Source organism: Brienomyrus brachyistius, chromosome 19 (assembly GCF_023856365.1).
Source record: "Brienomyrus brachyistius isolate T26 chromosome 19, BBRACH_0.4, whole genome shotgun sequence".
In the NCBI taxonomy this organism is placed as follows: domain Eukaryota; kingdom Metazoa; phylum Chordata; class Actinopteri; order Osteoglossiformes; family Mormyridae; genus Brienomyrus; species Brienomyrus brachyistius.
The window spans coordinates 21,368,612-21,394,916 of record NC_064551.1 but is presented as its reverse complement, the minus strand read 5'-3'; the positions used below and the strand labels follow the sequence as shown (position 1 = coordinate 21,394,916).

The window sequence follows — 26,305 nt, the reverse complement described above, 5'->3', positions numbered from 1 at the left end:
ATGATCATGAAAACGTACTTGTGCATTTACTCGGTCGGCAATACGTTGCCAACAAGCCTGCCTGCTTTTCTTGGCTGCAGGGGTAGTGGACCTTCTTTGCAGCGTTGATTTAAACTCCTCATAACCCTGTATAATTAGTCTTCCTCCGTGAAATACGGAGATTGCGTCATGAGCCAAACGCAGACTTGCGCTGCCGAACGTGCTCCATGTGAGCGCGCACAAATTCTAATGCACTTAACACCGATTTAACAAATCGACTTCTTATCTGGCGTCGTCGTGCTGATTAGCACCGACTGAGACGACCCGATCTTCTAGCACACTTGAAATGAACTCTAGACCTTTTATCTGCTCCTTGTAAATAAGATAATGAGGGAATAACACACACCTGGCCATGGAACAGCTGAGCAGCCAATTGTCCCATTACTTTTGGTCCCTTAAAAAGTGGGAGGCACATATACTAACTGCTGTAATTGTTACACCGTTCACTTGATTTGTATATAAATGCCCTTAAATTATAGCTGAAAGTCTGCAGTTAAAGCACATCTTGTTTGTTTCATTTCCATTGTGGTGGTGTACAGAGCCAAAAAGATTAGAATTGTGTCGATGTCCTAATATTTATGGACCTGACTGTACATTATGCAAACTTTCCCAATTTTTTTCCGATAAAGTTAATTGGGATCAGACAATTTTAACATCCTGAATTAGTCGGTATATGACTTTTATGTTAAACAATGTAAACTTTTACCCCTTCAATGCACAGGATGAAGATTGTGAGGCAGAAGGTGAAGCCCATGATAACCAGTCTAATGATGAGCACATTATGCAAAACGAATATGATGTCGGGCAGGGCGACAGCGACTCTGAGAATGGTCTACATCACAGTCACTTGGAACAAGGTGTCTCCAGACCTACTGCCAGTGACAGAAATGAGCTGGACCTCCTGAGAAGAAGTGGGAGCTCTGAACATGATGAACCAAAGCAGCGTATTAATGACAGTGATACTGAGGAGCAAATGTCAGCCCAGAGAGGCCAGTCTGGGGACGCTGACTCTGAAACTGAGGCCAGAAAACAGAATATTGAGATTGGATCAGATGACAGGGTGGTCGGGAGGAGCAAAGGGAAACGTAAGGCCAGCATAGAGTCCGACAGTGAGGACGATGAAACTGTGAAGGAGCCTACAGGGGGGAACCGAAAGGAGAGTAATGAGCTGGAGCCGTCAGAAGAACGTGATGACAGGAAAGAAAAACCAGGTAGTTAGACTGTCTGTAGTCTGTCTGTGCTTATTTTTAAAATGGATGACTTTATATTAAGTTAAGCATTTTGTAAGACATTTCAGTTACTCATGTGGCTGTAAGTATACCCCCTTTTTGTAAATTTTTTGCTTGTACAAGACTTAAAATTATAAAGAAAAATGGGTATAAAAGGTATTTTAGTCAGTCACAAATTAAAAGTAAAAAACAATCAATCTTATTGATTTCTAGATGTGTTAAATAGTTCACCTTTCAACCACAGTTATGCACTTTACACAGTAGCACACCTTAGTTTTACCGTGGTATGTGACAGTCATTCTAATCTTCAATATGAATGTCCTGCGAGGTGCTTTAAAAATCACTGTCTATAAATGTATGTTAAATGTAACACAAATCTTACAATCCCAATGTTCACGTACTGGGTCACGTTCAGTGCCTTATTTTCTTTTTAGTGAAAAGAAAGAAAGCTGTTCTTTCTGACAGTGAGGATGAAGAGCATGAGAAGAAGCCAGGTGAGTTTGCTGGCATGCAAGGAATAGCCTGTTTTGCTTTTCACCTACAAAGATTAGTGTTTTTTTCCTCAAGATTTGGTGTAAACTCTTGCTTTTTGGGGTTTTTTGTGTTTTAGTGAAGAAGGAAAGCCTGTTGTTGGATGGTGAAATCTCAGCCTGTGATGGAGGTTTGCAGTCTTCTGAAAAATCTATGGCAGCCAAACTACAGGAGCTGGAACCTGATAGTGAGGAAGATGAAGATGGAAAAACAACTGAATTTGGAGAAAAAGTCCAGAAAAACTTGTTTGTCTCTGACAGTGACTTGGTTGATGAGGAAGAGTAAGTCAGTGTTTGTCTTGTGTGATTCATCCATCCATCCATTTTCCAAACCGCTTATCCTGCTGGGTCGCGGGGGTCCGGAGCCTATTCTGGAAGCAATGGGCATGAGGCAGGGAACAACCCAGGATGGGTTGAATTAGCCTCAGCATGTTTTTTGGACTGTGGGGGGAAACCGCAGCACGATATGGGGAGAACATGCAACATGTAACCCAGGCGGAGACTCGAACCCAGGTCCCAGAGGTGTGAGGCAACAGTGCTAACCACTGCACCACCATGCCGTCCCCTTGTGTAATTCATTTTTATAGCAATTACAATTTTATAATTTTGTAGTTGGATAGTGTTTAAAAGGAAAGATATATATATATATATATATATATATATATATATATACTAAAGATCTCACAGAATTGTGTTTTTTTTAGTTGTTTAGCAAGTACAGATGGGTTGGCTTGTGTATAAACCAGTGCATTTTACTATCAAGTCCAACCACACATTGGATTTTGCATTTTCACAGGAAGATGATCACAGATGTCCCTGAACAGTTGGGGAATGAGGAGGAAGAAGAGTTTACGGTATTTGTGCTCATTTGTTTTATATCCATCAGTCTTAGAACCACTCATCCAAGACAGGTTGTAGTTAGGTGTAGTTAGGGGCATTGTACTCCCTGGATGCAATACTGGTCCATTGCACGGTGCACACTGTGAGCAAGCAAATGCCTGTATGTCAGTTGGTGGAGTAAGGACACAAAGGAAAGGGGAGAATGTATACACACTACCTAAAGGGCAAGGACCAAAGCCACAAGCAGAACTTTCCGTCTGGTGGTAAATCCAGCCTTATGGTGGCACTTTTTTGTAGGGCTTCAAAGAAGAAGACTTGGAAGAAGAGAAGAGTCAATCAGGAGTTTCATCAGAACCAGCAGCAGTTAAGGATTCTGACTCTGATGATACAATGGGAGGAGGGAACAGAGAGTAAGTGTGTCTGAGGCATGTTCACATCAGACTGGATTGAAATTTTTATAGCAGAAAGTTATGATTTGCACATTCTTAATAATAGAATTGCATTCATAGCTTGTACTGCAAACCAATACTATCAAGCTTTATTACCTATGAGTTCTGTGCACATTAGTGGGAAAGATTAAAAGGGAAAAGTTAACAGCTGGTCTCTTCGAACCCCAGGGCACTCCGACCTGGTGAATCAGGATTCTGTGACCATCCTAGTGTACCAGTGCCATCAGATAAAGGCTACGTAGTTCACCCAAAGTGGAATATGGATGTAGAAGCTAATCGGGTAAGTTTCCAGATCACCAAATGGGGGGCACAGTTGGGTATATTCATGCTGTTTTTCCCCCTAAACATAAATATTCTGGAGCATATTAAGTTTAAAGAAGGTGCATTATGTTTCTGTGATGGTCACTGCTGCTGGTAAGCTACCTCTTTGTATTATGAGGGTGCAGCTGAGGTCTGGTTGGTTCCAGTAGATGGGCTTCAGACAGGGGATGAACAGTGATGTTTTTATCCTTATGGACTGTAGTATATTAATAGATGTATATACGTTCTGCAAACTTTCCCAGTTTGTGTTCCGATAAAGTTAATTGGAATCAGACAATTTTAACATCCTGAATTATCTTAGAAATGCCTTAGTCGGTATATGACTTTTATGTTAAACAATGTAAACTTTTACCCCTTCAATGCACAGGATGAAGATTGTGAGGCAGAAGGTGAAGCCCATGATAACCAGTCTAATGATGAGCACATTATGCAAAACGAATATGATGTCGGGCAGGGCGACAGCGACTCTGAGGATGGTCTACATGACAGTCACTTGGAACAGGGTGTCTCCAGACCTACTGCCAGTGACAGAAATGAGGTGGACCTCCTGAGAAGAAGTGGGAGCTCTGAACATGATGAACCAAAGCAGCGTATTAATGACAGTGATACTGAGGAGCAAATGTCAGCCCAGAGAGGCCAGTCTGGGGACGCTGACTCTGAAACTGAGGCCAGAAAACAGAATATTGGGATTGGATCAGATGACAGGGTGGTCGGGAGGAGCAAAGGGAAACGTAAGGCCAGCATAGAGTCCGATAGTGAGGACGATGCAACTCTGAAGGAGCCTACAGGGGGGAACCGAAAGGAGGGTAATGAGCTGGAGCCGTCGGAAGAAAGTGATGACAGGAAAGAAAAACCAGGTAGTTAGACTGTCTGTAGTCTGTCTGTGCTTATTGTTAACTAAAAAACAATTAATCTTGTTGATCTCTTCTAGATGTGTTAAATAGTTCACCTTTCAGCCATAGTTATGCACTTTACACAGTAGCACACCTTAGTTTTACCGTGGTATGTGACAGTCATTCTAATCTTCAATATGAATGTCCTGCGAGGTGCTTTAAAAATCACTGTCTATAAATATATGTTAAATGTAACACAAATCTTACAATCCCAATGTTCACGTACTGGGTCACGTTCAGTGCCTTATTTTCTTTTTAGTGAAAAGAAAGAAAGTTGTTCTTTCTGACAGCGAGGATGAAGAGCATGAGAAGAAGCCAGGTGAGTTTGCTGGCATGCAAGGAATAGCCTGTTTTGCTTTTCACCTACAAAAATTTGTGTTTTTTCCTCAAGATTTGGCGTAAACTCTTGCTTTTTGGGGGTTTTTGTGTTATAGTGGAGAAGGAAAGCCTGTTGTTGGATGGTGAAATCTCAGCCTGTGATGGAGGTCTGCAGTCTTCTGAAAAATCTATGGCAGCCAAACTACAGGAGCTGGGATCTGAAGATGGAAAAAGAACTGAATTTGGAGAAAAAGTCCAGAAAAACTTGTTTGTCTCTGACAGTGACTCGGTTGATGAGGAAGAGTAAGTCAATGTTTGTCTTGTGTAATTCATTGTATAGCAATTACAATTTTATAATTTTGTAGCTGTATAGTGTTTAAAAGGAAAAAAAAAAAATATATATATATATATATACTAAAGATCTCACAGAATTGTGGTCTTTTAGTTGTTGTTGTTTAGCAAGTACAGATGGGTTGGCTTGTGTATAAACCAGTGCATTTTACTATCAAGTCCAACCACACATTGGATTTTGCATTCTCACAGGAAGATGATCACAGATATCCCTGAACAGTTGGGGGATGAGGAGGAAGAAGAGTTTACGGTATTTGTGCTCATTTGTTTTATATCCGTCAGTCTTAGAACCACTCATCCAAGACAGGTTGTAGTTAGGTGTAGTTAGGGGCATTGTACTCCCTGGATGCAATACTGGTCCATTACACGGTGCACACTGTGAGCAAGCAAATGCCTGTATGTCAGTTGGTGGAGTAAGGACACAAAGGAAAGGGGAGAATGTGTACACACTACTTAAAGGGCAAGGACCAAAGCCACAAGCAGAACTTTCCGTCTGGTGGTAAATCCAACCTTATGGTGGCACTTTTTTGTAGGGCTTCAAAGAAGAAGACTTGGAAGAAGAGAAGAATCAATCAGGAGTTTCATCAGAACCAGCAGCAGTTAAGGATTCTGACTCTGATGATACAATGGGAGGAGGGAACAGAGAGTAAGTGTGTCTGAGGCATGTTCACATCAGACTGGATTGAAATTTTTATAGCAGAAAGTTATGATTTGCACATTCTTAATAATAGGATTGCATTCATAGCTTGTACTGCAAACCAGTACTATCAAGCATTATTACCTATGAGTTCTGTGCACATTAATGGGAAAGATTAAAAGGGAAAAGTTAACAGCTGGTCTCTTCGAACCCCAGGGCACTCCGACCTGGTGAATCAGGGTTCTGTGACCATCCTAGTGTACCAGTGCCATCAAATAAAGGCTACGTAGTTCACCCAAAGTGGAATATGGATGTAGAAGCTAATCGGGTAAGTTTCCAGATCACCAAATGGGGGGCACAGTTGGGTATATTCATGCTGTTTTCCCCCTAAACATAAATATTCTGGAGCATATTAAGTTTAAAGAAGGTGCATTATGTTTCTGTGATGGTCACTGCTGCTGGTAAGCTACCTCTTTGTATTATGAGGGTGCAGCTGAGGTCTGGTTGGTTCCAGTAGATGGGCTTCAGAAAGGGGATGAACAGTGATGTTTTTATCCTTATGGACTGTAGTATATTAATAGATGTATATACGTTCTGCAAACTTTCCCAGTTTGTGTTCCGATAAAGTTAATTGGAATCAGACAATTTTAACATCCTGAATTAGCTTAGAAATACCTTAGTCGGTATATGTCTTTTATGTTAAACAATGTAAACTTTTACCCCTTCAATGCACAGGATGAAGATTGTGAGGCAGAAGGTGAAGCCCATGATAACCAGTGTAATGATGAGCACATTATGCAAAACGAATATGATGTCGGGCAGGGCGACAGCGACTCTGAGGATGGTCTACATGACCTTCACTTGGAACAGGGTGTCTCCAGACCTACTGCCAGTGACAGAAATGAGCTGGACCTCCTGAGAAGAAGTGGGAGCTCTGAACATGATGAACCAAAGCAGCGTATTAATGACAGTGATACTGAGGAGCAAATGTCAGCCCAGAGAGGCCAGTCTGGGGACGCTGACTCTGAAACTGAGGCCAGAAAACAGAACATTGAGATTGGATCAGATGACAGGGTGGTCGGGAAAGTTGTTCTTTCTGACAGCGAGGATGAAGAGCATGAGAAGAAGCCAGGTGAGTTTGCTGGCATACAAGGAATAGCCTGTTTTGCTTTTCACCTACAAAGATTAGTGTTTTTTTCCTCAAGATTTGGTGTAAACTCTTGCTCTTTGGGGTTTTTTGTGTTATAGTGGAGAAGGAAAGCCTGTTGTTGGATGGTGAAATCTCAGCCTGTGATGGAGGTTTGCAGTCTCCTGAAAAATCTATGGCAGCCAAACTGCAGGAGCTGGGATCTGATAGTGAGGAAGAGGAAGATGGAAAAAGAACTGAATTTGGAGAAAAAGTCCAGAAAAACTTGTTTGTCTCTGACAGTGACTCGGTTGATGAGGAAGAGTAAGTCAATGTTTGTCTTGTGTAATTCATTGTATAGCAATTACAATTTTATAATTTTGTAGCTGTATAGTGTTTAAAAGGGAAAAAAAAAAATATATATATATATATACTAAAGATCTCACAGAATTGTGGTCTTTTAGTTGTTGTTGTTTAGCAAGTACAGATGGGTTGGCTTGTGTATAAACCAGTGCATTTTACTATCAAGTCCAACCACACATTGGATTTTGCATTCTCACAGGAAGATGATCACAGATATCCCTGAACAGTTGGGGGATGAGGAGGAAGAAGAGTTTACGGTATTTGTGCTCATTTGTTTTATATCCGTCAGTCTTAGAACCACTCATCCAAGACAGGTTGTAGTTAGGTGTAGTTAGGGGCATTGTACTCCCTGGATGCAATACTGGTCCATTACACGGTGCACACTGTGAGCAAGCAAATGCCTGTATGTCAGTTGGTGGAGTAAGGACACAAAGGAAAGGGGAGAATGTGTACACACTACTTAAAGGGCAAGGACCAAAGCCACAAGCAGAACTTTCCGTCTGGTGGTAAATCCAACCTTATGGTGGCACTTTTTTGTAGGGCTTCAAAGAAGAAGACTTGGAAGAAGAGAAGAATCAATCAGGAGTTTCATCAGAACCAGCAGCAGTTAAGGATTCTGACTCTGATGATACAATGGGAGGAGGGAACAGAGAGTAAGTGTGTCTGAGGCATGTTCACATCAGACTGGATTGAAATTTTTATAGCAGAAAGTTATGATTTGCACATTCTTAATAATAGGATTGCATTCATAGCTTGTACTGCAAACCAGTACTATCAAGCATTATTACCTATGAGTTCTGTGCACATTAATGGGAAAGATTAAAAGGGAAAAGTTAACAGCTGGTCTCTTCGAACCCCAGGGCACTCCGACCTGGTGAATCAGGGTTCTGTGACCATCCTAGTGTACCAGTGCCATCAAATAAAGGCTACGTAGTTCACCCAAAGTGGAATATGGATGTAGAAGCTAATCGGGTAAGTTTCCAGATCACCAAATGGGGGGCACAGTTGGGTATATTCATGCTGTTTTCCCCCTAAACATAAATATTCTGGAGCATATTAAGTTTAAAGAAGGTGCATTATGTTTCTGTGATGGTCACTGCTGCTGGTAAGCTACCTCTTTGTATTATGAGGGTGCAGCTGAGGTCTGGTTGGTTCCAGTAGATGGGCTTCAGAAAGGGGATGAACAGTGATGTTTTTATCCTTATGGACTGTAGTATATTAATAGATGTATATACGTTCTGCAAACTTTCCCAGTTTGTGTTCCGATAAAGTTAATTGGAATCAGACAATTTTAACATCCTGAATTAGCTTAGAAATACCTTAGTCGGTATATGTCTTTTATGTTAAACAATGTAAACTTTTACCCCTTCAATGCACAGGATGAAGATTGTGAGGCAGAAGGTGAAGCCCATGATAACCAGTGTAATGATGAGCACATTATGCAAAACGAATATGATGTCGGGCAGGGCGACAGCGACTCTGAGGATGGTCTACATGACCTTCACTTGGAACAGGGTGTCTCCAGACCTACTGCCAGTGACAGAAATGAGCTGGACCTCCTGAGAAGAAGTGGGAGCTCTGAACATGATGAACCAAAGCAGCGTATTAATGACAGTGATACTGAGGAGCAAATGTCAGCCCAGAGAGGCCAGTCTGGGGACGCTGACTCTGAAACTGAGGCCAGAAAACAGAACATTGAGATTGGATCAGATGACAGGGTGGTCGGGAAAGTTGTTCTTTCTGACAGCGAGGATGAAGAGCATGAGAAGAAGCCAGGTGAGTTTGCTGGCATACAAGGAATAGCCTGTTTTGCTTTTCACCTACAAAGATTAGTGTTTTTTTCCTCAAGATTTGGTGTAAACTCTTGCTCTTTGGGGTTTTTTGTGTTATAGTGGAGAAGGAAAGCCTGTTGTTGGATGGTGAAATCTCAGCCTGTGATGGAGGTTTGCAGTCTCCTGAAAAATCTATGGCAGCCAAACTGCAGGAGCTGGGATCTGATAGTGAGGAAGAGGAAGATGGAAAAAGAACTGAATTTGGAGAAAAAGTCCAGAAAAACTTGTTTGTCTCTGACAGTGACTCGGTTGATGAGGAAGAGTAAGTCAATGTTTGTCTTGTGTAATTCATTGTATAGCAATTACAATTTTATAATTTTGTAGCTGTATAGTGTTTAAAAGGGAAAAAAAAAAATATATATATATATATACTAAAGATCTCACAGAATTGTGGTCTTTTAGTTGTTGTTGTTTAGCAAGTACAGATGGGTTGGCTTGTGTATAAACCAGTGCATTTTACTATCAAGTCCAACCACACATTGGATTTTGCATTCTCACAGGAAGATGATCACAGATATCCCTGAACAGTTGGGGGATGAGGAGGAAGAAGAGTTTACGGTATTTGTGCTCATTTGTTTTATATCCGTCAGTCTTAGAACCACTCATCCAAGACAGGTTGTAGTTAGGTGTAGTTAGGGGCATTGTACTCCCTGGATGCAATACTGGTCCATTACACGGTGCACACTGTGAGCAAGCAAATGCCTGTATGTCAGTTGGTGGAGTAAGGACACAAAGGAAAGGGGAGAATGTGTACACACTACTTAAAGGGCAAGGACCAAAGCCACAAGCAGAACTTTCCGTCTGGTGGTAAATCCAACCTTATGGTGGCACTTTTTTGTAGGGCTTCAAAGAAGAAGACTTGGAAGAAGAGAAGAATCAATCAGGAGTTTCATCAGAACCAGCAGCAGTTAAGGATTCTGACTCTGATGATACAATGGGAGGAGGGAACAGAGAGTAAGTGTGTCTGAGGCATGTTCACATCAGACTGGATTGAAATTTTTATAGCAGAAAGTTATGATTTGCACATTCTTAATAATAGGATTGCATTCATAGCTTGTACTGCAAACCAGTACTATCAAGCATTATTACCTATGAGTTCTGTGCACATTAATGGGAAAGATTAAAAGGGAAAAGTTAACAGCTGGTCTCTTCGAACCCCAGGGCACTCCGACCTGGTGAATCAGGGTTCTGTGACCATCCTAGTGTACCAGTGCCATCAAATAAAGGCTACGTAGTTCACCCAAAGTGGAATATGGATGTAGAAGCTAATCGGGTAAGTTTCCAGATCACCAAATGGGGGGCACAGTTGGGTATATTCATGCTGTTTTCCCCCTAAACATAAATATTCTGGAGCATATTAAGTTTAAAGAAGGTGCATTATGTTTCTGTGATGGTCACTGCTGCTGGTAAGCTACCTCTTTGTATTATGAGGGTGCAGCTGAGGTCTGGTTGGTTCCAGTAGATGGGCTTCAGAAAGGGGATGAACAGTGATGTTTTTATCCTTATGGACTGTAGTATATTAATAGATGTATATACGTTCTGCAAACTTTCCCAGTTTGTGTTCCGATAAAGTTAATTGGAATCAGACAATTTTAACATCCTGAATTAGCTTAGAAATACCTTAGTCGGTATATGTCTTTTATGTTAAACAATGTAAACTTTTACCCCTTCAATGCACAGGATGAAGATTGTGAGGCAGAAGGTGAAGCCCATGATAACCAGTGTAATGATGAGCACATTATGCAAAACGAATATGATGTCGGGCAGGGCGACAGCGACTCTGAGGATGGTCTACATGACCTTCACTTGGAACAGGGTGTCTCCAGACCTACTGCCAGTGACAGAAATGAGCTGGACCTCCTGAGAAGAAGTGGGAGCTCTGAACATGATGAACCAAAGCAGCGTATTAATGACAGTGATACTGAGGAGCAAATGTCAGCCCAGAGAGGCCAGTCTGGGGACGCTGACTCTGAAACTGAGGCCAGAAAACAGAACATTGAGATTGGATCAGATGACAGGGTGGTCGGGAAAGTTGTTCTTTCTGACAGCGAGGATGAAGAGCATGAGAAGAAGCCAGGTGAGTTTGCTGGCATACAAGGAATAGCCTGTTTTGCTTTTCACCTACAAAGATTAGTGTTTTTTTCCTCAAGATTTGGTGTAAACTCTTGCTCTTTGGGGTTTTTTGTGTTATAGTGGAGAAGGAAAGCCTGTTGTTGGATGGTGAAATCTCAGCCTGTGATGGAGGTTTGCAGTCTCCTGAAAAATCTATGGCAGCCAAACTGCAGGAGCTGGGATCTGATAGTGAGGAAGAGGAAGATGGAAAAAGAACTGAATTTGGAGAAAAAGTCCAGAAAAACTTGTTTGTCTCTGACAGTGACTCGGTTGATGAGGAAGAGTAAGTCAATGTTTGTCTTGTGTAATTCATTGTATAGCAATTACAATTTTATAATTTTGTAGCTGTATAGTGTTTAAAAGGGAAAAAAAAAATATATATATATATATACTAAAGATCTCACAGAATTGTGGTCTTTTAGTTGTTGTTGTTTAGCAAGTACAGATGGGTTGGCTTGTGTATAAACCAGTGCATTTTACTATCAAGTCCAACCACACATTGGATTTTGCATTCTCACAGGAAGATGATCACAGATATCCCTGAACAGTTGGGGGATGAGGAGGAAGAAGAGTTTACGGTATTTGTGCTCATTTGTTTTATATCCGTCAGTCTTAGAACCACTCATCCAAGACAGGTTGTAGTTAGGTGTAGTTAGGGGCATTGTACTCCCTGGATGCAATACTGGTCCATTACACGGTGCACACTGTGAGCAAGCAAATGCCTGTATGTCAGTTGGTGGAGTAAGGACACAAAGGAAAGGGGAGAATGTGTACACACTACTTAAAGGGCAAGGACCAAAGCCACAAGCAGAACTTTCCGTCTGGTGGTAAATCCAACCTTATGGTGGCACTTTTTTGTAGGGCTTCAAAGAAGAAGACTTGGAAGAAGAGAAGAATCAATCAGGAGTTTCATCAGAACCAGCAGCAGTTAAGGATTCTGACTCTGATGATACAATGGGAGGAGGGAACAGAGAGTAAGTGTGTCTGAGGCATGTTCACATCAGACTGGATTGAAATTTTTATAGCAGAAAGTTATGATTTGCACATTCTTAATAATAGGATTGCATTCATAGCTTGTACTGCAAACCAGTACTATCAAGCATTATTACCTATGAGTTCTGTGCACATTAATGGGAAAGATTAAAAGGGAAAAGTTAACAGCTGGTCTCTTCGAACCCCAGGGCACTCCGACCTGGTGAATCAGGGTTCTGTGACCATCCTAGTGTACCAGTGCCATCAAATAAAGGCTACGTAGTTCACCCAAAGTGGAATATGGATGTAGAAGCTAATCGGGTAAGTTTCCAGATCACCAAATGGGGGGCACAGTTGGGTATATTCATGCTGTTTTCCCCCTAAACATAAATATTCTGGAGCATATTAAGTTTAAAGAAGGTGCATTATGTTTCTGTGATGGTCACTGCTGCTGGTAAGCTACCTCTTTGTATTATGAGGGTGCAGCTGAGGTCTGGTTGGTTCCAGTAGATGGGCTTCAGAAAGGGGATGAACAGTGATGTTTTTATCCTTATGGACTGTAGTATATTAATAGATGTATATACGTTCTGCAAACTTTCCCAGTTTGTGTTCCGATAAAGTTAATTGGAATCAGACAATTTTAACATCCTGAATTAGCTTAGAAATACCTTAGTCGGTATATGTCTTTTATGTTAAACAATGTAAACTTTTACCCCTTCAATGCACAGGATGAAGATTGTGAGGCAGAAGGTGAAGCCCATGATAACCAGTGTAATGATGAGCACATTATGCAAAACGAATATGATGTCGGGCAGGGCGACAGCGACTCTGAGGATGGTCTACATGACCTTCACTTGGAACAGGGTGTCTCCAGACCTACTGCCAGTGACAGAAATGAGCTGGACCTCCTGAGAAGAAGTGGGAGCTCTGAACATGATGAACCAAAGCAGCGTATTAATGACAGTGATACTGAGGAGCAAATGTCAGCCCAGAGAGGCCAGTCTGGGGACGCTGACTCTGAAACTGAGGCCAGAAAACAGAACATTGAGATTGGATCAGATGACAGGGTGGTCGGGAAAGTTGTTCTTTCTGACAGCGAGGATGAAGAGCATGAGAAGAAGCCAGGTGAGTTTGCTGGCATACAAGGAATAGCCTGTTTTGCTTTTCACCTACAAAGATTAGTGTTTTTTTCCTCAAGATTTGGTGTAAACTCTTGCTCTTTGGGGTTTTTTGTGTTATAGTGGAGAAGGAAAGCCTGTTGTTGGATGGTGAAATCTCAGCCTGTGATGGAGGTTTGCAGTCTCCTGAAAAATCTATGGCAGCCAAACTGCAGGAGCTGGGATCTGATAGTGAGGAAGAGGAAGATGGAAAAAGAACTGAATTTGGAGAAAAAGTCCAGAAAAACTTGTTTGTCTCTGACAGTGACTCGGTTGATGAGGAAGAGTAAGTCAATGTTTGTCTTGTGTAATTCATTGTATAGCAATTACAATTTTATAATTTTGTAGCTGTATAGTGTTTAAAAGGGAAAAAAAAAAATATATATATATATATACTAAAGATCTCACAGAATTGTGGTCTTTTAGTTGTTGTTGTTTAGCAAGTACAGATGGGTTGGCTTGTGTATAAACCAGTGCATTTTACTATCAAGTCCAACCACACATTGGATTTTGCATTCTCACAGGAAGATGATCACAGATATCCCTGAACAGTTGGGGGATGAGGAGGAAGAAGAGTTTACGGTATTTGTGCTCATTTGTTTTATATCCGTCAGTCTTAGAACCACTCATCCAAGACAGGTTGTAGTTAGGTGTAGTTAGGGGCATTGTACTCCCTGGATGCAATACTGGTCCATTACACGGTGCACACTGTGAGCAAGCAAATGCCTGTATGTCAGTTGGTGGAGTAAGGACACAAAGGAAAGGGGAGAATGTGTACACACTACTTAAAGGGCAAGGACCAAAGCCACAAGCAGAACTTTCCGTCTGGTGGTAAATCCAACCTTATGGTGGCACTTTTTTGTAGGGCTTCAAAGAAGAAGACTTGGAAGAAGAGAAGAATCAATCAGGAGTTTCATCAGAACCAGCAGCAGTTAAGGATTCTGACTCTGATGATACAATGGGAGGAGGGAACAGAGAGTAAGTGTGTCTGAGGCATGTTCACATCAGACTGGATTGAAATTTTTATAGCAGAAAGTTATGATTTGCACATTCTTAATAATAGGATTGCATTCATAGCTTGTACTGCAAACCAGTACTATCAAGCATTATTACCTATGAGTTCTGTGCACATTAATGGGAAAGATTAAAAGGGAAAAGTTAACAGCTGGTCTCTTCGAACCCCAGGGCACTCCGACCTGGTGAATCAGGGTTCTGTGACCATCCTAGTGTACCAGTGCCATCAAATAAAGGCTACGTAGTTCACCCAAAGTGGAATATGGATGTAGAAGCTAATCGGGTAAGTTTCCAGATCACCAAATGGGGGGCACAGTTGGGTATATTCATGCTGTTTTCCCCCTAAACATAAATATTCTGGAGCATATTAAGTTTAAAGAAGGTGCATTATGTTTCTGTGATGGTCACTGCTGCTGGTAAGCTACCTCTTTGTATTATGAGGGTGCAGCTGAGGTCTGGTTGGTTCCAGTAGATGGGCTTCAGAAAGGGGATGAACAGTGATGTTTTTATCCTTATGGACTGTAGTATATTAATAGATGTATATACGTTCTGCAAACTTTCCCAGTTTGTGTTCCGATAAAGTTAATTGGAATCAGACAATTTTAACATCCTGAATTAGCTTAGAAATACCTTAGTCGGTATATGTCTTTTATGTTAAACAATGTAAACTTTTACCCCTTCAATGCACAGGATGAAGATTGTGAGGCAGAAGGTGAAGCCCATGATAACCAGTGTAATGATGAGCACATTATGCAAAACGAATATGATGTCGGGCAGGGCGACAGCGACTCTGAGGATGGTCTACATGACAGTCACTTGGAACAGGGTGTCTCCAGACCTACTGCCAGTGACAGAAATGAGCTGGACCTCCTGAGAAGAAGTGGGAGCTCTGAACATGATGAACCAAAGCAGCGTATTAATGACAGTGATACTGAGGAGCAAATGTCAGCCCAGAGAGGCCAGTCTGGGGACGCTGACTCTGAAACTGAGGCCAGAAAACAGAACATTGAGATTGGATCAGATGACAGGGTGGTCGGGAAAGTTGTTCTTTCTGACAGCGAGGATGAAGAGCATGAGAAGAAGCCAGGTGAGTTTGCTGGCATACAAGGAATAGCCTGTTTTGCTTTTCACCTACAAAGATTAGTGTTTTTTTCCTCAAGATTTGGTGTAAACTCTTGCTCTTTGGGGTTTTTTGTGTTATAGTGGAGAAGGAAAGCCTGTTGTTGGATGGTGAAATCTCAGCCTGTGATGGAGGTTTGCAGTCTCCTGAAAAATCTATGGCAGCCAAACTGCAGGAGCTGGGATCTGATAGTGAGGAAGAGGAAGATGGAAAAAGAACTGAATTTGGAGAAAAAGTCCAGAAAAACTTGTTTGTCTCTGACAGTGACTCGGTTGATGAGGAAGAGTAAGTCAATGTTTGTCTTGTGTAATTCATTGCATAGCAATTACAATTTTATAATTTTGTAGCTGTATAGTGTTTAAAAGGAAAAAAAATATATATATATATATATATATATACTAAAGATCTCACAGAATTGTGGTCTTTTAGTTGTTGTTGTTTAGCAAGTACAGATGGGTTGGCTTGTGTATAAACCAGTGCATTTTACTATCAAGTCCAACCACACATTGGATTTTGCATTCTCACAGGAAGATGATCACAGATATCCCTGAACAGTTGGGGAATGAGGAGGAAGAAGAGTTTACGGTATTTGTGCTCATTTGTTTTATATCCATCTGTCTTAGAACCACTCATCCAGGACAGGTTGCAGTTAGGTGTAGTTAGGGGCATTGTACTCCCTGGATGCAATTCTGGTCCATTACACGGTGCACACTGTGAGCAAGCAAATGCCTGTATGTCAGTTGGTGGAGTAAGGACACAAAGGAAAGGGGAGAATGTGTACACACTACTTAAAGGGCAAGGACCAAAGCCACAAGCAGAACTTGTCCGTCTGGTGGTAAATCCAACCTTATGGTGGCACTTTTTTGTAGGGCTTCAAAGAAGAAGACTTGGAAGAAGAGAAGAGTCAATCAGGAGTTTCATCAGAAACAGCAGCAGTTAAGGATTCTGACTCTGATGATACAATAGGAGGAGGGAACAGAGAGTAAGTGTGTCTGAGGCATGTTCACATCAGACTGGATTGAAATTTTTATAACAGAAAGTTATGATTTGCACATTCTTAATAATAGGATTGCATTCATAGCTTCTACTGCAAACCAGTACTATCAAGCATGAGGATGAGTTCTGTGCACATTAGTGGGAAAGATTAAAAGGGAAAAGTTAACAGCTGGTCTCTTCGAACCCCAGGGCACTCCGACCTGGTGAATCAGGGTTCTGTGACCATCCTAGTGTACCAGTGCCATCAGATAAAGGCTACGTAGTTCACCCAAAGTGGAATATGGATGTAGAAGCTAATCGGGTAAGTTTCCAGATCACCAAATGGGGGGCACAGTTGGGTATATTCATGCAGTTTTTCCCCCTAAACATAAATATTCTGGAGCATATTAAGTTTAAAGAAGGTGCATTATGTTTCTGTGATGGTCACTGCTGCTGGTAAGCTACCTCTTTGTATTATGAGGGTGCAGCTGAGGTCTGGTTGGTTCCAGTAGATGGGCTTCAGACAGGGGATGAACAGTGATGTTTTTATCCTTATGGACTGTAGTATATTATACTACGGGACCGTTGAATGCTTTAATCTGATTGGCTGACGAACGTTCTGAGGTGTGCAATTATTTTCAGATAACCGCACGGCGAACATAGTTCCAGGTAGCTCTCTTGACCGCATTACAGTTCCATATCACTTCGCATAGTTAACTGTAATAACGGAAATTAGCATACAGTACCTATACAGCACACAGGACTAACAAAAACAACAACATGACAGACGATTTTCCGAAAATAAATTTTAATATTTACGGTGAATATGAAACTTTCAACAATTGGGCTGCAGCAGTATTAGTTAGCCTAGTGTACCAACTTAAAGGCTACACACGACATTTCTCACTAGCGAGGTAATAACAGCGCTGCATCTTAAAGCAGACTTACAGTTTAGAGACGGTGCTTCAGAACACTGTTGAGGGACACACAGAGGTAGCCTAATTCATACAAGCTCTCTCTCTCTCTGTTTCTCTTTCTCTGTGTCTCTGTCTCTCGCTCTCTTTCTAATAACTTCATTATTAACTGCATTAGTCTGCTATCAACAGCTCAAGCCTCCATTGCCAGCTTTAAAATGACGTTTTGGAACTAGCAAAAGAGTCGTTGGATGAGATGCGGAAGAAATAATCCTACTCACAATAGCGATTTAAGTAGAAAAACCGGACGAATCCCTTGAAATATATCATCTGATCGATGTCTTGAGGTGTGGCAACCGTAGTATAAGCGGAATAATTGACTCCGGACCGTTGAATTATTAGAAAATAATGCACACCCGAGGTGTAACGGCCACTACGCTTCGCGTCGTGGCCGCATTACCACCTCGGGTGTGCATTATTTTCTAATAATTCAACGGCCCGTCGTCAATTATTCCTTACTTAATAGATGTATATACGTTCTGCAAACTTTCCCAGTTTGTGTTCCGATAAAGTTAATTGGAATCAGACAATTTTAACATCCTGAATTAGCTTAGAAATACCTTAGTCGGTATATGACTTTTATGTTAAACAATGTAAACTTTTACCCCTTCAATGCACAGGATGAAGATTGTGAGGCAGAAGGTGAAGCCCATGATAACCAATCTAATGATGAGCACATTATGCAAAACGAATATGATCTCGGGCAGGCCGACAGCGACTCTGAGAATGGTCTACATGACAGTCACTTGGAACAGGGTGTCTCCAGACCTACTGCCAGTGACAGAAATGAGCTGGACCTCCTGAGAAGAAGTGGGAGCTCTGAACATGATGAACCAAAGCAGCGTATTAATGACAGTGATACTGAGGAGCAAATGTCAGCCCAGAGAGGCCAGTCTGGGGACGCTGACTCTGAAACTGAGGCCAGAAAACAGAATATTGGGATTGGAACAGATGACAGGGTGGTCGGGAGGAGCAAAGGGAAACGTAAGGCCAGCATAGAGTCCGACAGTGAGGACGATGAAACTGTGAAGGAGCCTACAGGGGGGAACCGAAAGGAGGGTAACGAGCTGGAGCCGTCAGAAGAACGTGATGACAGGAAAGACATACCAGGTAGTTAGACTGTCTGTAGTCTGTCTGTGCTTATTGTTACAATGGATGACTTTATATTAAGTTAAGCATTTTGTAAGACATTTCAGTTACTCATGTGGCTGTAAGTATACCCCCTTTTTGTAAAATTTTTGCTTGTAGAAGATTTAAAACTATAAAGCAAAATGGATATAAAAGGTATTTTAGTCAGCCACAAATTAAAAGTAAAAAACAATTAGTTAACTTTACACAGTAGCACACCTTAGTTTTACCGTGGTATGTGACAGTCATTCTAATCTTCAATATGAATGTCCTGCGAGGTGCTTTAAAAATCACTGTCTATAAATATATGTTAAATGTAACACAAATCTTACAATCCCAATGTTCACGTACTGGGTCACGTTCAGTGCCTTATTTTCTTTTTAGTGAAAAGAAAGAAAGCTGTTCTTTCTGACAGCGAGGATGAAGAGCATGAGAAGAAGCCAGGTGAGTTTGCTGGCATGCAAGGAATAGCCTATTTTGCTTTTCACCTACAAAGATTAGTGTTTTTTTTCCTCAAGATTTGGTGTAAACTCTTGCTCTTTGGGGTTTTTTTGTGTTATAGTGGAGAAGGAAAGCCTGTTGTTGGATGGTGAAATCTCAGCCTGTGATGGAGGTTTGCAGTCTTCTGAAAAATCTATGGCAGCCAAACTACAGGAGCTGGGATCTGATAGTGAGGAAGAGGAAGATGGAAAAAGAACTAAATTTGGAAAAAAAGTCCAGAAAAACTTGTTTGGCTCTGACAGTGACTCGGTTGATGAGGAAGAGTAAGTCAGTGTTTGTCTTGTGTGATTCATTTTATAGCAATTACAACTTTATAATTTTGTAGCTGGATAGTGTTTAAAAGGAAAAATATATATATAAACTAAAGATCTCACAGAATTGTGGTCTTTTAGTTGTTGTTGTTGTTGTTGTTTAGCAGGTATAGATGGGTTGGCTTGTGTATAAACCAGTGCATTTTTCTATCAAGTCCAACCACACATTGGATTTTGCATTCTCACAGGAAGATGATTGCAGATATCTTTGGAGACTCTGGGGATGAGGAGGAAGAAGAGTTTATGGTATTTGTGCTCAATTGTTTTATATCCATCAACCTGTTAGAACCTCTCATCCAGGACAGGTTGTAGTTAGGTGTAGTTAGGGGCATTGTACACCCTGGACGCAATACTGGTCCATTACACAGTGCACACTGTGAGCAAGCAAATGCCTGTATGTCAGTTGGTGGAGTAAGGACACAAAGGAAAGGGGAGAATGTGTACACACTACTTAAAGGGCAAGGACCAAAGCCATAAGCAGAACTTTCCGTCTGGTGGTAAATCCAACCTTATGGTGGCACTTTTTTGTAGGGCTTCAAAGAAGAAGACTTGGAAGAAGAGAAGAGTCAATTAGGAGTTTGGCCAAATTGGAATATGGATGTAAAACCTAATCGGGTAAGTTTCCAGATCACCAAATGGGGGGCACAGTTGGGTATATTCATGCTGTTTTTCCCCCTAATAAAAATTCTGGAGCATATTAAGTTTAAAGAAGGTGCATTATGTTTCTGTGATGGTCACTGCTGCTGGTAAGCTACCTCTTTGTGTTATGAGGGTGCAGCTGAGGTCTGGCTGGTTCTAGTAGATGGGCTTCAGAAAGGGGATAAACAGATTTGAGAAGCACAAGCATCACTTTGCAGAGCAAAGAAAACTCAAAAATTCAGGGCGCCGTCACGATCAGTGTGGAAGGCAATCGAATGCCCCTGTAGCATCAGGGTGTCTGCATGCGGCCGCAAGTGTAACTGCATACCTTTGGCCTGGAAACGATACACTGACAGCATAAACATGTTCATCTCTAGTCTAATTATTCAGCCAAACTTAAAGAAGACTAACAGCATCTTGGATTTAGTTTAGCAGTAGTACTGCCCTGCTTACCAGCCTGCTGAAAAATGGAAGATAATCAGTATTTAGAGCCAGTTAACCATAAGTATTTTATGGTTGACTTTGGTAAAGGTGTATCAAGTTACAATTTACAATGCAAAGTGATGAACAAGTGTAGTTTATAGAGTAGGAACAGCCAGCCCCTGGGGCGATGGGGATTAAGGGCTTTGCCCAGGGGCCTAAGGGTGAAATCACTGCCAGTCACAGAAGTCAGTTTGGGCTGCAAATTGTTTTACGTCTGCACCGATTCCGGTTGCAAGCAAGAAGGCTTGTAAAACACCGTTTTCTTCAAAAGAATATGGATCTCTTTTCACCAGTTTGTTTTATTTATTTTTGTACCCTTAAAATATAAACAGTGAGACTAATATCTCTCACTTTTGAAAACCCAATTACCTGATTTAGGAATTGTAGTAAATCTATGCGAGATGAGACACCTCACTTCTTGGCAGAACTTGTGGTCTGTGGAAATGGTTTCTTTCAGGAAAAAAAGTCGAGCTAATGAATATGAATGACTCCATATTGATCAGGAAAGTGGATGGAAGGGGCTATTACTGTGACAGTATCAACATAAGAACATAATTAATTTACTAACAAGAGGAGGCCATTTGGCCCATCAAGCTCGTTTGAGGAGAATTCAACTAATAGCTCAGAGTTGTTCAAATTTTATCTAGCTCTGAGTTAAAGGAACCCAAGGTTTTAGCTTGCACTACACTAACAGGAAGACTATTCCATACTCCAACTACAAGCTGTGTAAAGAGCTGCTTTCTCAAATCCAGTTTAAAATGTTCTCCCTCTAATTTCCACCTGTGGCCATAAGTTGTTGTATTCAAACTAATAGTGACGTTCCTATTTGGTTGAATAGACCTGTTAGAATCTTATATACCTGGATCATGTTCCCCCTTAATCTCCTTTGCTCGAGGTCAAACAAATTAACCTGAGCTAACCTCTCCTCATAAGACATTCCTCTGAGACCAGGAATCATTCTTGTAGCCCTACGTTGAACCTTTTCTATGGCAGCAATGTCCTTTTTAAGGTAAGGTGACCAAACCTGCACACAATATTCTAGGTGGGGTCTTACAGGAGAAAATGAAGAAAGATATTACCACCTCTTTGCTCTAGCAACATAAACATGCCAGAGAGCAGGCTGACCACACCCACAGACTGGCATTCAGCTGAAGCTGCACTTGTAGCTTAATGATTGGGGAAACAATGAAGTCAATGGATAATCAGGTTTCCTCTCTTCATATCAATTGTAAAATGACATATTTGCATATTAGAAGATGTTTTGAAATACGTAGTTATTTTTATTAGCATTTTAAATATTTACATATTGTGAATGCTTCACACTGAGCTAAGTATAAGTGACATTATTATACAACTGCTAAATGCAACAGACATTTGCATACTTCATACATAATACCAGATGTAAGCATTTACACTCACATGCCATGCAAACTGTGTTAGATAAGAAAGTGTAAATCATGGGGATCAATGCCCACTTCCCAGGAAACCATGCTGACTGCTACATAATTTCAGTTTTTAAAAATCCTTTTGACCAATAGCCCACAAGTCCCCACCCTAGTAAGTAACCACGCCGAACTACTTAATAAATCAAGGAGTCTGCAGATCTATCTTTTCAAATACTAATAGCAGTTTTATTACAGGACAACAGTCAGTTCAGTTTACCACTTTGTAAGAAAACTAATTAAAAGCTTTAATGGAACATTACATTGCCTAAATCCATTTTCCAAACCGCTTATCCTACTGGGTCGCAGGGGGTCCAGAGCCTATCCCAGAAGCTATTGGCAGGGAACAACCCAGGATGGGGGGCCAGTCCTTTGCAGGGTACACTCACACACCATTCACTCACACATGCACACCTACGGGCAATTTAGCAACTTCAATTAGCCTCAGCATGTCTTTGGACTGTGGGGGGAAACCGGAGTACCAGGAGGAAACCCCACGATGACATGGGGAGAACATGCAAACTCCACACACATGTAACCGAGACGGAGACGCGAACCTGGGTCCCAGAGGTGTGAGGCAACAGTGCTAACCACTGCACCACCATGCCACCCCACCTAAATGGTTCCCTACAGCCTAAATAATTGGTATTAAAGAACAGCTCAAAATATGGCAAATGTATTCAGGAATTTCTCTGGGATTAGTAACGTAATTCAAATATAATTTTTCTTATGTTTAATATTTGATAAATACAGTATCATAATGACCTTGTACCTCGAAGGTTGGCAGCTTATTCTAAGCGCGTGATGTTTAAATAGTCTCCTGCAGGTACTCCAGTTTATGCCTGCAATCCAAACACATGCAATTAGGTGAATTTAACACTAGAACCACTGAGCTTTTTATTTTCTGGCCAAAAATACCCATGTTCTCTCCTCTGGCTGTTCATGTAAAAATAGTTAAAATTGTACATGTGTGTGTGTGTATATATATATATATATATATATATATATATATATATATATATATATATAAAAAAATTCAGGCCCTCAGTTCCAGGTTCATCTCTTCATCTTTCTGCCTTTTGTCTCAGCAGTTACTCTTCCACAAAGCCCAGCAGCTCACTGATGCCTCATTGGAAGATTCCAAAATGGAGATGGAACAAAAACCTAACATGCCTCCACCAAAGAAGCTGCGTGGTACCAGGAAGCTCTATCAGAGCCAGACGGCAAAAGACGGCACTGTGTGGGTAGAGGAGGCCATTGGAAGTGGAACGGCCAGTGCATCGGCACGTCGCTCGCTCTTCAGTGCGCACACTGGACCCACTGAGTCTGCTAAGGTTTGTCATCGCCATAGTACATGTGATATTTACACTGAACAAAAATATAAACGCAACACTTTCGGTTTTGCTCCCATTTTGCAAAGATCTGAAACATTTTCTACATACACAAAGACCCATTACTCTCAAATATTGTTCACCTTGATATGCCACACCTGTGAGGTGGGATGGGTTCTCAGCAAAGGAGAAGTGCTCACTATCAGATTTAGACAGATTTGTGAACAATATTTGAGAGTAATGGGTCTTTGTGTATGTAGAACATGTTTCAGATCTTTGCAAAATGGGAGCAAAACCGAAAGTGTTGCGTTTATATTTTTGTTCAGTGTATATAAACCCATGTATTATATGAACCCATTTAGAGTGGGGATCGTGTAAATTTACCACTCTACTTGTTTATCTTCCGACAGCGTAAAATTACAAGCGTGCTCCAAAGCTTCCTCTGCTTGGTAGACATGGTAATGCTGCAGACCATCAGAAAGTCTACGATCCAACATGCCCACAAAACAGAGCCGGACTGGCAGCTGACAATTGATGAACTGATGGCATTCATTTCTATTCTGTTTGTGAGAGCAGTCATGTGTCCCGTTGGTGCCTTTGTGGATTGCTGGTCGGAAAACTTCCTGGTGCCAATAATCAAAGAGACAATGTCCCGAGGTAGATTCATTTCAATTATGCAACACCTTCGATTTGATAACAAGGACACGCAGGCAGAACGGCTGAAAACAGACAGATTCGCTTTGATCTCCGGCATCTGGAAACGCTTCACCAAGAACTGTGTTGAGAGTTTCACTCCAGGAGAACACATGACCATAGACGAGCAGCTGTTTCCGACCAAGGTTCGTTGTCCATTCACGCAGTATATCTCATCCAAGCCGGACAAATTTGGGATTAAGTTCTGGATAGCGACGGATTTGGAGACCAAATACGTCTGCAACGCGTTCCCTTACTTGGGAAAGGACCCCAATCGTCAGAAGGGGGAGAGGCTGGCAGAGAACGTGGTCATGAACCTGATGGAGCCATTTCTGGACGAGGGGAGAAATGTCACGACGGACAATTTCTTCACCTCACTGTCACTGTCAAAGAGATTGCTTCAGCGCAACACGACGGTACTGGGCACGGTGAATAAAGTCCGCCGTGAACTTCCTCCGTCCGCGAAGGACACTGCAGAGCGAGAGGAATTCTCCACGTCGGTGTTAAGAAGTGGCAGTGTCTCCTTGACGATCTACTCACCGAAAAAAAAGAAAACTGTGTGTCTTATGAGTTCCTTGCACAAAGACGTGGCGATCGGGGACGACAAAAAGAGGAAACCCAACACGATAACAGACTACAACCACATGAAGGTATGTGAATGTGCATATAATTTTACACCAGTGCTACAGTGTTTTGTGATATATACTATACAGGCCTATATCAGGTAGAAAAAAGCACATATACTCATGTCTCTCTCTCTCTGTTTTTACAGTGTGGTGTAGATGTGTTGGACCAAATGGCGCGGATGTATTCAGTACGATCAGCAACACGCAGGTGGCCAGTAGCCGTATTTTACAACATGCTGGACCTGGCCGCGGTGAATGCCTACGTTCTGTACAAGGCGTGCACAGGGTGGAAAGGCAAAAGAAGATTGTTCCTGAGTCTTCTAGCCAAGGAACTCCGTTGCCGATTCATGCAGCAAAAGGCAATAGAGGCACAGAGGAAGGCTGCTGCAGCGATTGCTGCTGTGCCAAAACCTGTACAGACAACTCAGTGCCAGGTACAAGAGAGCTGCAACAGAAACCGCAGCAGGTTTGCCTGCGCAAAGTGTCACAAATACACCTGTCCGAAATGCAGGGACGATGGTTACTGGGTCTGCAAACGCTGCAAACACTGACCTTGAAACAGACTGTGTGGGAGAGTAACCACTGAGACAAGGCAGAAAGATGATGAAGAGATGAGCCTGGAACTGAGGGACTGACATTTTTTTACATTTTTTTTTTTTTTTTTACAATTTTTGCTATTTTCACATGAACAGCCAGAGGAGAGAACATGCAAAGCTGCAGAGATCACACAAAAACAAAATTCACTTTTGGATTTATAATTCGGCGATGGCCAAACAAAATTAAATGACATTATTTCAGTCTGTACGTGTACAAGCATGTTATCAACCATGGACCATGACTTCACTCAGCTTAGGACATTTGTGTACAAACATACATTGGAGACTGATGTGTTAGAATGTTTTCTTTCTATTTTCACTCTTTTTTATGAATAAAACAGACTTGTGTTTCCATATATTTTGTGATTGTGTGTCTTTCATATTTGCAGGTCAGTCAGTGTGTGGGATATTTTGTATAGATATGTCAGGCTTTTGTGAAGGTTTCCATGTCACACATATAGGTTTGGGCTGCCTTGGATTTGAGCTTAATAACTGCAAATATGCCAGGGTTCACTATGGAAAGCCGTTTAAGCATTCATTCTGATACCTGTGATATCAAGCCCGCTTTGCTGTACTAGTTCGGACTTTGGCCGTACTAGTAAGACATCCTGACGCACTAGTACGCAAGGTCGTACTACCACTGCAAAAATGCTTACTAGTCAAGCTTTTTCATCAATTTGTCTACATATGGGCCAGGTATTTACTGCACTAGTTAACTAGTAAAGCTTAAAATGTCCACTTGTGACACTAGTAAAGGCCAAAATGTCCACTAATGAGGTGTTTTGACCTCACTAGTGTGACTAGTAAGGGGCAGTTGTCCACTAGTGAGAATCTATTTGCACTTACTAGTTACACTAGTGAAGGACAAAATGAACACTACATAAATAGTCGAAGTGCTTTTGCCCTGCTAGTTACACTAGTGAGGCTAAAAGTGTTTACTAATAGTACTAGTGAAAGCCAAAATGCTCACTAGTGGTACTAATTGCACAAAATTCTAATCAGAAAGTGGGAAAGGGGCAAACACTGAAGCTTCCTATTGGTTCTCCAGTAAAACAGCAAAAAAAAATACAGCTGAAATGTAACCCTATGAAGCCCGGTGAGTTTCTGTCATCAGCTGCCTGCTCCTAGCTTACAATCCATGCAGAATAAAGCATGAAAATGAGCCAAAAACGTATCAAATCGTTTTAATGTTTGTGTAAATACACTTCTTGCTTTATTTTTTTTTCTTTTTAATGGTGAAATAATCAGTTTCTACTGAGTGCATAAGCTAAAACAAAACTGCGGGGAATATATTGTCAGAAGT

The 26,305-nt window shown here is 41.4% G+C and overlaps 1 protein-coding gene across 13 annotated transcripts in view; it reads left to right on the top strand.

Annotated features, from left to right (window-relative positions):
• The window catches only part of LOC125715113 (serine-aspartate repeat-containing protein I-like), a 31,616-nt gene extending 6,279 nt beyond the window's left edge, over positions 1–25,337 (top strand). The window contains exons 10-34 of one of the 13 annotated variants that reach the window (XM_048986356.1): positions 761–1,250; positions 1,703–1,762; positions 1,879–2,080; positions 2,595–2,652; positions 2,936–3,048; positions 3,256–3,367; positions 3,776–3,946; positions 6,514–6,739; positions 13,254–13,455; positions 13,694–13,751; positions 14,035–14,147; positions 14,355–14,466; positions 14,874–15,270; positions 15,387–15,588; positions 15,831–15,888; positions 16,173–16,285; positions 16,489–16,600; positions 17,873–18,362; positions 18,765–18,824; positions 18,943–19,144; positions 19,381–19,438; positions 19,724–19,807; positions 22,845–23,090; positions 23,498–24,430; positions 24,553–25,337. In XM_048986356.1, the coding sequence (XP_048842313.1) occupies positions 761–1,250; positions 1,703–1,762; positions 1,879–2,080; positions 2,595–2,652; positions 2,936–3,048; positions 3,256–3,367; positions 3,776–3,946; positions 6,514–6,739; positions 13,254–13,455; positions 13,694–13,751; positions 14,035–14,147; positions 14,355–14,466; positions 14,874–15,270; positions 15,387–15,588; positions 15,831–15,888; positions 16,173–16,285; positions 16,489–16,600; positions 17,873–18,362; positions 18,765–18,824; positions 18,943–19,144; positions 19,381–19,438; positions 19,724–19,807; positions 22,845–23,090; positions 23,498–24,430; positions 24,553–24,957 (5,277 nt within the window). In that variant the 3' untranslated portion in view covers positions 24,958–25,337. Of the gene's footprint in view, positions 1–760; positions 1,251–1,702; positions 1,763–1,878; positions 2,081–2,594; positions 2,653–2,935; positions 3,049–3,255; positions 3,368–3,775; positions 3,947–4,560; positions 4,621–4,735; positions 4,923–5,162; positions 5,221–5,503; positions 5,617–5,823; positions 5,936–6,513; positions 6,740–6,855; positions 7,058–7,295; positions 7,354–8,988; positions 9,191–9,428; positions 9,487–11,121; positions 11,324–11,560; positions 11,619–13,253; positions 13,456–13,693; positions 13,752–14,034; positions 14,148–14,354; positions 14,467–14,873; positions 15,271–15,386; positions 15,589–15,830; positions 15,889–16,172; positions 16,286–16,488; positions 16,601–17,872; positions 18,363–18,764; positions 18,825–18,942; positions 19,145–19,380; positions 19,439–19,723; positions 19,808–22,844; positions 23,091–23,497; positions 24,431–24,552 lie in introns of all 13 variants that reach the window. The other 12 variants (XM_048986368.1, XM_048986367.1, XM_048986357.1 and 9 more) reach the window with 12 other exon arrangements.
• Positions 25,338–26,305: the final 968 nt, after the last annotated feature.